Genomic DNA, 12,236 nt, shown 5'->3' on the forward strand with positions numbered 1-12,236 from the left:
AGAGGCTGGACATGCCTCATCCATGTGTGCTGGAACCCAGAAACCCCCCATGTGCTGGGCTGATCCCACAGTGTGGGGAGCAGAGGAGGAGGGGATTCTGCCCCTCTGCTCTGGTGAGACCCCACCTGCAGTGCTGCCTCCAGCTCTGGGGTCCCCAGCATAGGAAGGACATCAACCTGTTGGAGCAAGTCCAGAGGAGGCCACCAAGATGATCAGAGGGATTGAGCACCTCTGCTATGAGGAAAGGCTGAGAGAATTGGGATTGTTCAGCCTGGAAAAGAGAAGCTTCGGGGTGACCTAATTGTGACCTTCCAGGACCTGAAGGGGGCCAACAAGAAAGATGGAGAGGGACTTTTTACAAGAGCATGTAGTGAAAGAATGAGGGGAAATGGCTTCAAATTGACAGGGAGTAGGATTAGATTAGATATTAGGAAGACATTCTTCCCTATGAGGATGGGCAGGCCCTGGAACAGGTTGCCTGGAGAAGCTGTGGCTGTCCCATCCCTGGAAGTGTTCAAGGCCAAGTTGGACGGGGCTTGGAACAACTTGGTCTAGTGGAAGGTGTCCCTGCCCGTGGCAGGGGGTTGGAATTCGATGACCTTTAAGGTCCTTTCCAACCCAAACCATTCTATGATTCTATGATAATGCTGGTCTTTTGTGTATTTTGTACTATTTGCTTGAAAAAAGTAGGCAGGTAGTAAGTTGCATAAAGCTTCCTATTCTAGTTTCTGCAGTAGTCAGAATATAACATAAACAACACTGTAATAAAAGAGCAAAGAGTGAGAAAGAAGAGGTACAATAACTCTGAATAATCATTTCATTTGTTTTTTTCAAGTGTGTGCCGTACTTAATTGCTATGGGCACAGATCCAGAGCCCTCTATGCGAAACAAAGCTGACCAGCAATTGGTGGAAATAGACAAAAAATATGCTGGGTTCATTCATGTAAGTAATTCTAATTTATCATTTTACAAAATACTGTTACATTCTCTGGTGATTTAACACTTGAATAGGCCTCAGCTGCAGAAAAATAATATAAATAACAAATAAGCAATAACAGTAACTATAAGCAGTTGTAAAGATCCCAACTCTTTCCCCTGTTTGGAGATTTCTATTTTTAGAAATAGAAAGGATATAATCATTTGAAGCATCTCATCCAGTCTAAAAATTCCTTTAATTTGTAATCCATAGTAGTGTTTTCCTCACTTAATAGTATGTTAAGAGCATTTATTTGATAAGAGGTAAGGACATCTGTTTCATAATGTTTAGCAATGATTTTCCTGTATTAATAGAGAGCACTTTGTAAAAGTAGAGGTCAGTATATATGTATTAGAACGTTAAGACATCAATGCTTTATAAATTGCAATCTAAGCAGAAGGAACATAAGAAGGTTTTAAGAACTGAGGGATCTTGCTGAAAGGAAAATCTGAGGGCTAAATGAAGACTTGTGGAGTTGTGGCATAGTGACAATAGTTCTGCTAAAGATCTGAAATTGAGTTGCAGCACCCCTTCTTTATTTCAGAAGGCCTCAGTCTTAGTTCAGTGTGTGTACTGCATTGTGGAACTTTCCAAATCTAATTGTATTCCACTGAAATTTGAGCATTGCACTGTTCATGGCATCCAAAGAGATACCTAACTGATGTCAGACCTCATTGCAGTCTACAACTCCCTCATGAGGGGAAGAGGATGGGCAGACACTGATCTCTTCTCTTTGTGACCAGTGACAGGACTCGAGAGAACAGCTGGAGCTGTGTCAGGGGAGATTTAGGTTGGATATCAGGAAAAGCTTCTTCACACAGAGGGTGGTCGGGCACTGGGAAGTGGTCACAGCACCAAGCCTGACAGAGTTCAAAAAGCGTTTGGACAACACTCTTGGCACATGGTGTGATTCTTGGGGATGGTGCTGTGCAGGGCCAGGAGTTGGACTCGATGATCCTTGTGAGTGCCTTCCAACTCAGCATATTCTGTGATTCTGTGAATTAAGTGGTGATTGGTGGCCATCTTGGCCACAGCGGCCACTGAGCACTCGAGTTTAAAATCTCTGTTGACAGGAGGAAAAGTGCCAGCAAAACCTCAACTCTAGTCACGAGGAGAACAGACTTCAGGCTGCTCAGGGAATTAGCAAGTAAGGTCCCCTGGGAAAATACTTTTGCAGGTGCTGGGTCCATCAGTGCTGGTCATTTATAAGCATCTCCTCCTAAGGACACAGGAGCAGCAATTCCCAGATGTCAGAAGTCAAGCAGGCAAGGCAGAAGGCCAGCTTGGCTGAACAGGGATCTTCTCTTGGAAATAAGGCAAAAAAGGAAGGTGTGTGCCCAGTGGAAGCAAGGTTAGGTGGTATGGGAAGAATACAGAAATGCTGCTTGCCACTGTAGGGAGAAAATTTGTGTGGCCAAAGCCCAACTGGAATTGGAGCTGGGCAGTTATGCTGGTTCTGGCTGGGGTAGCGTTAATTTTCTTCCCAGAGGCTGGCAAGGGGCTGTGTTTTGGGTTTATGTTGAACACAGGGTTGATAATATAGAGATGTTTTTGTTATTGCTGAGCTTGCACAGAGCCAAGGCCTTTTCTGCTCCTCATACGCTGGGGAGGGTGCTGGGGGTGCGTGGGAGGTTGGGAGGAGACACAGCTGGGACAGGTGACCCCAACTGACCCAAGGAATATTCCAGACCATATGACATCATGCTCAGTATATAAAGTGGGGGGAAGAAGGAGGATGGGGAGGACATTTTGGGTGAAGGTGTTCATCTTCCCAAGTTACCATTCCACAGGATGGGGCCCTGCTCTCCTGGAGGTGGCTGAACACCCGCTTGCCCTTGGGAAGGGCTCAATGAATTCCTTGTTTTGCTTTGCTTGTGTGTGATGCTTTTGCTTTCCCTGTTACACTGTCTTTATCTCAACCCAGGAGTTTTCTGGCTTTTACTCTTCTGATTCTCCTTCCCATTCCACCAGGATGGGGGTAGAGAGGGGGGTTGAGCGAGCAGCTGTGTGGTGCTTAGTTTCCAGCTGGGCTTAAACCATGATTGTGGGGGACAATAAAAAAGAGCCTTTTTAAATATGTCAGTAGTAAAAGGCAGTGCAAAAATGATATTGGCCCATTCCAGGATGAGAATGGCCACCTCAAAAACAGGGACATGTACAAGATGGAGATGTTTAATGCTTTCTTTGCCTCTGTTTTCAACACCAATGACAGACCAAGGGGGTCCCAGTGCCCTGAGCTGGAGGACCATGACTGTGAGAATGATCAACTCCCAGTCAACCCTGAAACTGTGTGGGTTCTGCTATTCCAGCTAGATCCCTATAAGTCTATGGGGCCTGATGGGATTCATCCCAGGCTACTCAGAGAGCTGCTGATGTCATCACAAAACCTCTCTCGATGATTTTTGAGTGGTCTTGGGAATCTGGAGAGGTCCCAGCTGACTGGAAGCTGGGGAATGTTGTCCCGATTTTTAAGAAGGGCAAGAAGGAGGCCTCCAGTCTCACCTGTCAGTCTCGCTTCAGTGCCTGGTAGAGCTATGGAGCAGATTAATCTGGGAGGTATTGAAAAACACCTGGAGGACAATGCAGTCATCGGTCACAGCCAGCATGGCTTCATGAAGGGAAAGTCTTGATTGTCAAACCTGATTTCCTTTTATGACAAGGTAACCCACCTGGTTGATCAAGGGCAGCCAGTTGATATAATATTTTGGGATTTTGCTAAAGGCTTTGATACTGTCTTGCCCAGGATCCTTCTGGACAAACTGTCCAGGCCCCAGCTGGATAAACATGTCATGCAATGGGTGAGCAACTGTGTCATGGGTGGAGCACAAAGGGTTATAGTGAATGGGGTCACATCAGACTGGCGACCTGTCACTAGTGGGGTTCCACAGGGCTCTGTCCTCAGCCCTGTGCTCTTCAATATCTTCATAAATTATTTAGATGCAGGACTGGAAGGGATACTGAGCAAGATCGCAGACGATACAAAACTGGGAGGAGCTGTTGACTCCCTCAAAGGCAGGGAGGCCCTGCAGAGAGACCTCAACCAATTAGAGGACTGGGCAATTATTAACCATATGAAGTTTAACAAGGGCAAGTGCCAGATTCTTCTCCTGGGATGGGGCAACTGTGGATGTACAGACAGACTGGGGAATGAGACGCTGGAGAGCAGCTGTGGGAAGGGACCTGAGGGTCCTGGTGGATGACAAGCTGAATATGTCAGCAGTGCCCTGGCATCCAGGAGGGCCAACTGTGTCCTGGGGTGCATCAGGCACAGCACTGCCAGCAGGTCAAAGGAGGGGATTGTCCTGCTCTGCTCTGCACTGGGGCGGCCTCATCTTAAGTCCTGGGGGCAGTTTTGGTCACCACAATATAAGGATATAAAGCTATTAGAGAGCATCCAAAGGAGGGCATGAGGATGGTGAAGGGCCTTGAGGGGAAGCCATATGAGGAGCAGCTGAGGGCACTTGGTCTGTTCAGCTGGAGGAGAGTGAGAGGAGATCTCATTACAGTCTACAACTTTCTCATGAAGGGAAGAGGAGGGGCAGACACTGATCTCTTGTCTGTGGTGACCAGTGACAGGACCCAAGGGAACGGCTGGAGCTATGTCAGGGGAGGGTTAGGTTGGATAGTAGGAAAAGATTCTTCACTCAGAGAGTGGTCAGGAACTGAACAGGCTCCTCAGAGCAGTGGTCATGGCCCCAATGCTGCCAGACCTCAAGAACTGTTTGGACAAACTCTCAGGCACAGGGTGGGATTCCTGGGGTGTCCTGTGCAGGGCCAGGAGTTGGACTTGATGATCCTTGTGAGTCTCTTCCCATTCAGGATATTCTATGAATCTATGAATCTTGAAAATTGTTTAAATTTGGGTACCTGGCTGTAGTCGGTAAACAGATCATCTATATGTTTCTAACATAGAAGTTATTTTGAAAGCAATTCACAATACATTTTGATCTCTACCACACATTCTGTTTTAATCTGTATGCTTACTCAAAAGGCAGTAGTGCACCTCAGTGCATGTTTAAAAGTTAGTTAAACTTCAGATGAGGAACCACTTAAAGGGAAAAAAGTTTAAAAAATAGCTAGAAGTTTCTGTTGACAGGCATTTGTTTAATTTCCACTTTCAATGTTACTGCTTGAAAGCAATGGTTTAAATAAAAATAAGTACTTTTCCATTTCAGATGAAAGCAGTGGCTGGTATGAAGATGTCTTACCAGGTACAACAGGCAATCAATACCTGCCCACAGGATCCTGTAAGAGGTTTTAGACATGATGAATCATCCAATGCATTGTGTTCACACCTATACTCCATGATTCGAGGGAACCGTCAACACAGACGAGCCTTTCTAATTTCCTTACTCAACCTCTTTGATGATACTGCAGTAAGCATCACATTTCCTTCACTTATAAAGAAAATAAAATATACCATTACAAGCTTAAATTCTCCTTTTGCAATATATTTTTATGACATAATTTTGATAGCTTTATTTCCCTAAGGTACTTTGTTTTACTTTATAATATAAGGTATTTACTGAATAGAATACATTAGTCACTTTTGCATCATTCAGTACCTTTCTGTACTCAGTTTGGGATGTTTAGGAATAATGTATCTTTAGGTATGACTAAATTTTGCACATATATATATGTTGTTTAGAGTGCATTTGGGGGGTATGTAGAATAAAATTTGTGATTTTTTTTTTGTTTTAAACTGTTAGGAACACAGGATAAATGTATAATAAGATATTTGTTTGTATATTAATATGTACTTTTTTTTAACTTCCAGAAAACAGAGGTGAATATGCTCTTGTACATAGCAGACAATCTAGCCTGTTTTCCTTATCAAACACAGGAAGAACCACTGTTTATAATGCATCATATAGACATTACACTATCAGTTTCTGGTAGCAACCTACTACAGTCATTTAAAGAGGTATGTGCATTTATATTTTAGTATATTTATTATGGTGGTAGCATAAGCTTCTATATAATTTGGTCAATTTTTCAGTGAATATAGTACCATTATTATGATATGGACCAGTATTGTTAGTTTGTAACTGGTAGTTAAAAAACAAACAACCCTTTCTGTTCTGATCTGTATCTGGTAGACACTAGTTAAAGACTTTCCTTATATTGCCGCTTATGTTATTTAAAAAAATGACAATTTTTGAGATTTTAATATTAAATCTATATCATTCCCTAATATTACTGAATTAGAATTAATATTAATTGTATGCATAATTTTAATAACAATCCCATTTACTTTTTCTTTTGTTGTCAAGTAGCTGATGGCAGTTCCACGTGTGTCACCTAGGAGACTTTAAATACATTATTTATTGCAAGAAAAGAGTGTGCAATATGTCTTTTCTTAAGGTAGCATATAAGAACCCAAATAATGGTATAGTATCTGTTGCTATGGCAATACACAACCCTGTAAGAAAAAGGCCTTTGTTTCTTGTACTGTGTCCAGTTTTGGGCTGCTTAGGACAGGAAAGACATGGAGCTCCTGGAGTGGGTCCAGTAGAGGCTGTGAGGATGATTAAGGGACCTGAACATGAGGAAGAACTTCTCTGTGCAGTGACCGAGCACTGGAACAGATTGCCCAGAGAGGGTGTGGAGTCTCCCTCACTGGAGATATTCCAGACCCATCTGGACACAATCCTGTGCCATGTGCTCTGGGATGACCCTGCTGGAACAGGGAGGTGGGACCAGATGACCCACTGTGATCCCTTCCAACCTGACCCATCCTGTGATTCTGTGATTCTTAAAGACTTCAGTGTCTTCATTTCCTGGACAACTTTAACAGTAGAAGGTCCAAACTGTCAGGAAACAAACCCATTTCTAGAATTTCCAATCTGACCTGTAAGTACAAGTCAGAGTTGATACCTGGAAAGTACACTGCTTTGAATTCTCACCCTACCGAAGTCAATTTTTAATCTGCTAGAAAGAGCACATTCTTTAGATGGGGGACCAGAATGCAGAGTATGAAATCCTACTTGGGATATCTTGTGTTATGAAAAAGCATACTATGTGCAGTAATAATGCAGGTATGAAATTCTGTAGCTCTACAAGTAGTGGAACTGAATATTATTAATACTGTATATGCTGATTTGGGGGGCTCTCTGGTCAGCAGTGTAATTAGTGTCATAGGATTTTAACATAGACAATGATTAAAACCAGCTTGGACTAGTTTGTACCAAGGTACAGATGGAAATATATGTAACATGCAAAAATTATATTCAGGTGAAACAAAAATGCAATTTTCTTCCTGATTTATTGTATTTGGCTTTTACTTCATTTTACTGTCTCTGATAAACTTGAGCAGTCTTTTTAAGAATAACATGCCAGTGGAGCACTTTTTGCTTCAGCTCTTTCTGTAACCACCTTGCAAAAAAAAGTGGACTTTGGATCAATTTTTTAGGAACCTTGAGTTATAATTCAGCATCGTTTTTGTCATAATTTTAATCTTTGAATATAAAGTTATGAATATCAAGTTATGAATTAATAACATTGTACAGGTAATTCTTACTAATTTAAGTCAATAATGATTTTTGAAAGATTTTTTAGAAATGTACATGATGCTATTTGCCCTAATTTTGGAATGTGTTAACTTCTCTGTCTCACAGTCTATGGTGAAAGACAAAAAAAAGGAAAGAAAGCCTTCATCAGATGAGGAGACTGAGAGTGACAGTAACAGTGGTAGTGAGAGCAAAAGTGAGGAGGAAGCTTCTAAGCCTCGGAGGTTACGGAAACGAGTAAACTCTGATTCAGATTCTGATGAAGAAAATGATATAAATGCCGTGATGAAATGTTTACCAGAAAATTCAGCTCCTTTAATTGAATTTGCAAATGTCTCCCAAGGCATATTATTACTTTTGATGCTGAAACAGCATTTAAAGAACCTCTGTGGATTCTCTGATAGGTAAGGATATTTAGACAATAGGCCATCTTGTTATCTAGTGAGTTCTTTGTAAGGATTAAGTTTGGAAGAAGTTGGGGGGGGTCGTTTAGTTGACTGTTAATAATTGTTTCAGCAATAGATTTGTATAAGAGAAAAACATAAATAGAATAGGTTGAATGTAATGAAACTGGCTTAGAAAAAGTAATGATTTCATTTCTTACCAGAATGTCTATTGTATACGGAATGGTTAAAATATAACTACTTATACTGAATATTTTTAAAAGCTTTTCCTTGAAATTGTTTTGGACTTTCCTTAAAAGCTCTTTCTTCCCTTTTGTTTTCTTTAAACAGTAAAATTCAGAAATATTCTCCATCTGAATCTGCAAAAGTGTATGATAAAGCTATAAACAGGAAGACAGGAGTACATTTCCATCCAAAACAAACTCTGGATTTTCTGCGGAGTGATATGGCTAATTCTAAGATCACTGAAGAAGTGAAGAGGAGTATAGTAAAACAGTACTTAGATGTAAGTAAAGTTGCTTTGCAGAAAATCTGAAATCCTTTCAAACTAGGTAACACAGTATAAACTTGAAAATAGATGCTGATGTATTGGATGAACATTTCAAAATGTTAAGTTTCTGGTAATCTTATGTGATTGATATATGATAACTCACAATTTCCTTTCAGGATGTTTAGCAGTATTACCTTTCAAAGCATTCTAAAAAAATTAAACACAACTAAAATTAATTTCAACTGAAGGATATTCATCTTTGCAGAGTATTTTCTAATTTGTCGTATCTATCTTGTATACCTCTACCATATAACTTGTTCACTTTATCCCTGACTGTTTCTGTCACAGGAACAGAGACTAGATCCAGTGTATTTACCATTTTTTTTCTCTTTTCTTTTCCAATTCTTTAAAATATTAACTAGAGAAAACTTGCACTTTTGGAAACACAGGAAGAAAGCTTTTACATATCTACTAGAAAATGAAAGTAAAATGTTTGTAGAACAAACCACAAGCTGTTGAAGTTTGAAGTTTTCTGCCATTTGTTTTACAGTTTCTTTACCTTTTCATTTGTTTTTTTATTTAATGTAGTGTGATATGAATGTCTATTTTTAAAGTTTGAATGTAAACTGATCTGTTTTTTGGGGGGTTTATTTAATAGTTCAAGCTCCTTATGGAACATTTGGATCCTGATGAAGAGGAAGAAGATGGAGAGGTGTCAGCTAGCACAAATGCTCGGAACAAAGCAATTACCTCACTTCTTGGAGGAGGCAGCCCTAAAAACAATGCAGCTGAGACAGAGGATGATGAAAGTGATGGGGAGGATAGAGGAGGAGGCACTTCAGGGGTGAGGCGGAGGAGGAGTCAACGTATTTCACAGCGTATTACGTAAAATTATTTTTATGTGCTTATAAATGTCAGTCTATTATATTAAATGTACACCAAGTAATGTAATCGACATGAAAGAAAGCATTTTGTAGATAGAGATTCTCTACTTAACCATTTATACAACTTTTGTAGAAAGTTTAACAGAAAAGACAATAAAAAAACACAAACTAGAAAATGAGATTTATCCCATATAAAAATTTATTAATTTTCCTTTGGAATGTACTGTGTGTTATCCTTTTTATTGTTGCCAAGTTTTTATGTAGCTTTATGATTCGTGTGTATATATAATTTTATATATCAATAAGAGATAAAGACACGGGTACAAATTAAGAGTATGTGGTTTTACAAGGATATGTTAACCCCTTGGCGCTGGCGGTCGCGGTGCGTCTCATTGCCGGCAATGGAATGTGTGCCGGGGAATCCCAACTCCCGGCGTCAAGGGATTAAAAGCAATAAAAGCAATAATTTCACTAAAGTTCTTTTGTGTAACACTTGGTCTTTTTTCCCCCCAATGTTTTAGTCATTGAGAAGGTCAAAACGAAATTCAGACTCTACAGAGTTGGCAGCACAGATGAATGAAAGTGTTGATGTCATGGATGTCATCGCTATTTGCTGTCCAAAGTACAAAGACCGACCACAAATTGCAAGAGTAGTACAGAAAACCAGCAATGGCTTCAGTGTTCAGTGGATGGCAGGCTCCTACAGTGGCTCCTGGACTGAGGCTAAGCGCCGTGATGGCCGCAAACTGGTGCCTTGGGTAGACACTATTAAAGAGTCAGACATTATTTACAAAAAAATTGCTCTAACGAGTGCTAATAAGCTGACTAATAAAGTTGTTCAAAATTTACGATCGCTGTATGCTGCCAAGGATGGAACTTCCAGCTAATGAATTTGTATACACAGCCAAATTTACAGGAATTGAAATAACAGAAAAACTTGAGATATCAACTTTCTGGCAAAAAAAAAAAAAAAAATCAGTTAAATGAAGAGTAAGAATGGAACCTGAGACGCAGGAAAAAAGAAGGAAATATTTGGTAAACATTTATGTGGGAGCTTCCTTCGCTGTTGTGCAGCAGAAACTTCTCAGTTCATTTTTACTCCCACTGTATTATAGTTTAAAAGATTGTTTATACCTTGAAACAAAACTTTCTGTTAAAAAAAATAAACAAGTGAATGTTGGAAATTAGTCTGTTAATGTTCTTAATAAAGTGTTCTTGGAGTTTAACCTAGCAGCGGATGGCTTTCTTTAGCGTAGCCAGTTTCCAGGGAAGCATTGTTTTTACAGGCTGTTAAGTGGCAGCGTCTCCCGGATATAAAATTTTTTCTGTTGAAGAAAACAAAAAGAAAAAAAAAAGCATGCAGTATCTATGACCTATCTGCAGGAGGAGTTTTTGTAAATGTAGATTTTGATGTATTAGGTCACCCTGAAATAATACAAGAAAAGGGATCCCCAGCAAATCTGGTGGAATGAATACTGCAATAAATTTTTTTACTTCTCTTTGTTACTTGTCTGTTTCCATTTGAATTTCTTATTGTAAAGATCTGTTTAAATCCATTTATATTATTTTGCAGTCTTTTCTGTAAAATATACTATATTAGTGGTTTTCAAAACGACATAAAATATTGTTTATACAGTTTTTATAGGCTTTCTGAATAATTGGTATCTTTTTATTTTTATCCCTTAAAGGGTGTAAACACAAGTTAACTCCAGGGGTTTATTGTATCCTGCAGTATTTAGTATTAACTATATGATTTAGCACTGTGCCAAACACATTTTCAAGAGTACATTTTGATATAAAAAGAAAATATAGTTTATTCCTTGTATGCTTCAATTTCTTTCTAATGCTGTCCAAATGGTAATTTATGATAGTTTAAATTTGGGGAAAGCTGAATGACTATTTTGCTTGGGCTAACTGGCCATGTACGCATTTCTCTGGGTTAATATAGAGAGGCTTGTGTCAAGAGGAGCTAGCTACCAGTATCTGAGGAGTGAATGGGTATGAGTCTGGGCAATTATGCTACATTCCTTCACAAATGAATTTTTTAAAAAAATGTTTGTATATTAGCCTATTTTTTTTACTAATTGAAAGATGTTTTCACATTTTGTAAATTGAAAAAGTACTATTGAAAGCTTTCAGAAGCATTTGTTTTGACTATGTTGCCACAAGCCTTTCAAAAGCAGTTTGCCTTTCCAGAGAGTAACAAAACCAGCAGATTTACAAACAGAAAAAAAATCTAAAACAACTGAACTTTTTAGGGACATATAAACCCTGCCGTGTTTTCAGATATGTTAATCTAAAACAGTTGTTCCTTATTAAGTAAATCTTTCTCGTGTTTATTTTCTTTTATGAATTTAATTTGTGGTAGGAGGCTGTTTTTATGAAACTAGCTTGCGGAATTCTAATACATTATTCGATTTGTGAGGAATAGTATCAGTATTCCAAAATATTCTCATGTACAGAAAAAACATTAAACCGAATTGATTAATAACTCCTCAGAATCTAGTTAGTAATTGTTCCCATGGGAAATGCCTTTTTACTGTTTCACCACTGGAATTTTTCTAAACAGAAATATTTTCTCACCTTTTTGTTTTCACAGTTAATGGTGTTTTCTTCACCGTGCAAAAAGCCACATCTCATGCTAAGATGGGTGTTGTTAAAGTAGGGAGAAGCAGAAAAAGCAGAAGTCACCCCTGCAGTTCTGGAAGCAGGACATTTTTGTACCAAACAATGAAATACTGTATTTCTCAGGGACAGGAGCAGCTTTTATAGTGGGAGTTTCATACTTTGAGAATATGTTGTATGATATGTCACATTACTAGTAGAAAGAGTTAAAAACACTTCACAAGGAAACTATTGAATGATTAAGAAAAAAATTCATACAGATGCAGTCTAAAATGAAGTTCTCACTAGTCTGATGCCTTTTCCTGGTCTTAAAATCAAGAGTCATACACGGTTAGAAGGGGAAAAGGG

The 12,236-nt window shown here is 39.3% G+C and overlaps 1 protein-coding gene across 3 annotated transcripts in view; it reads left to right on the forward strand.

The window, feature by feature from the left end:
- Positions 1–10,856, forward strand: part of LOC125319313 (nipped-B-like protein) — a 176,828-nt gene extending 165,972 nt beyond the window's left edge. For all 3 annotated transcript variants that reach the window (XM_048290423.1, XM_048290425.1, XM_048290424.1), the window contains 7 exons: positions 836–943; positions 5,152–5,352; positions 5,754–5,900; positions 7,594–7,889; positions 8,220–8,394; positions 9,038–9,223; positions 9,785–10,856. In XM_048290423.1, coding sequence (XP_048146380.1) covers positions 836–943; positions 5,152–5,352; positions 5,754–5,900; positions 7,594–7,889; positions 8,220–8,394; positions 9,038–9,223; positions 9,785–10,150 — 1,479 coding nt within the window. In that variant the 3' untranslated portion in view covers positions 10,151–10,856. The remainder of the gene's footprint in view (positions 1–835; positions 944–5,151; positions 5,353–5,753; positions 5,901–7,593; positions 7,890–8,219; positions 8,395–9,037; positions 9,224–9,784) is intronic.
- The last annotated feature ends 1,380 nt before the right edge of the window (positions 10,857–12,236 follow it).

This window comes from Corvus hawaiiensis, chromosome W, assembly GCF_020740725.1.
Source record: "Corvus hawaiiensis isolate bCorHaw1 chromosome W, bCorHaw1.pri.cur, whole genome shotgun sequence".
NCBI lineage: Eukaryota > Metazoa > Chordata > Aves > Passeriformes > Corvidae > Corvus > Corvus hawaiiensis.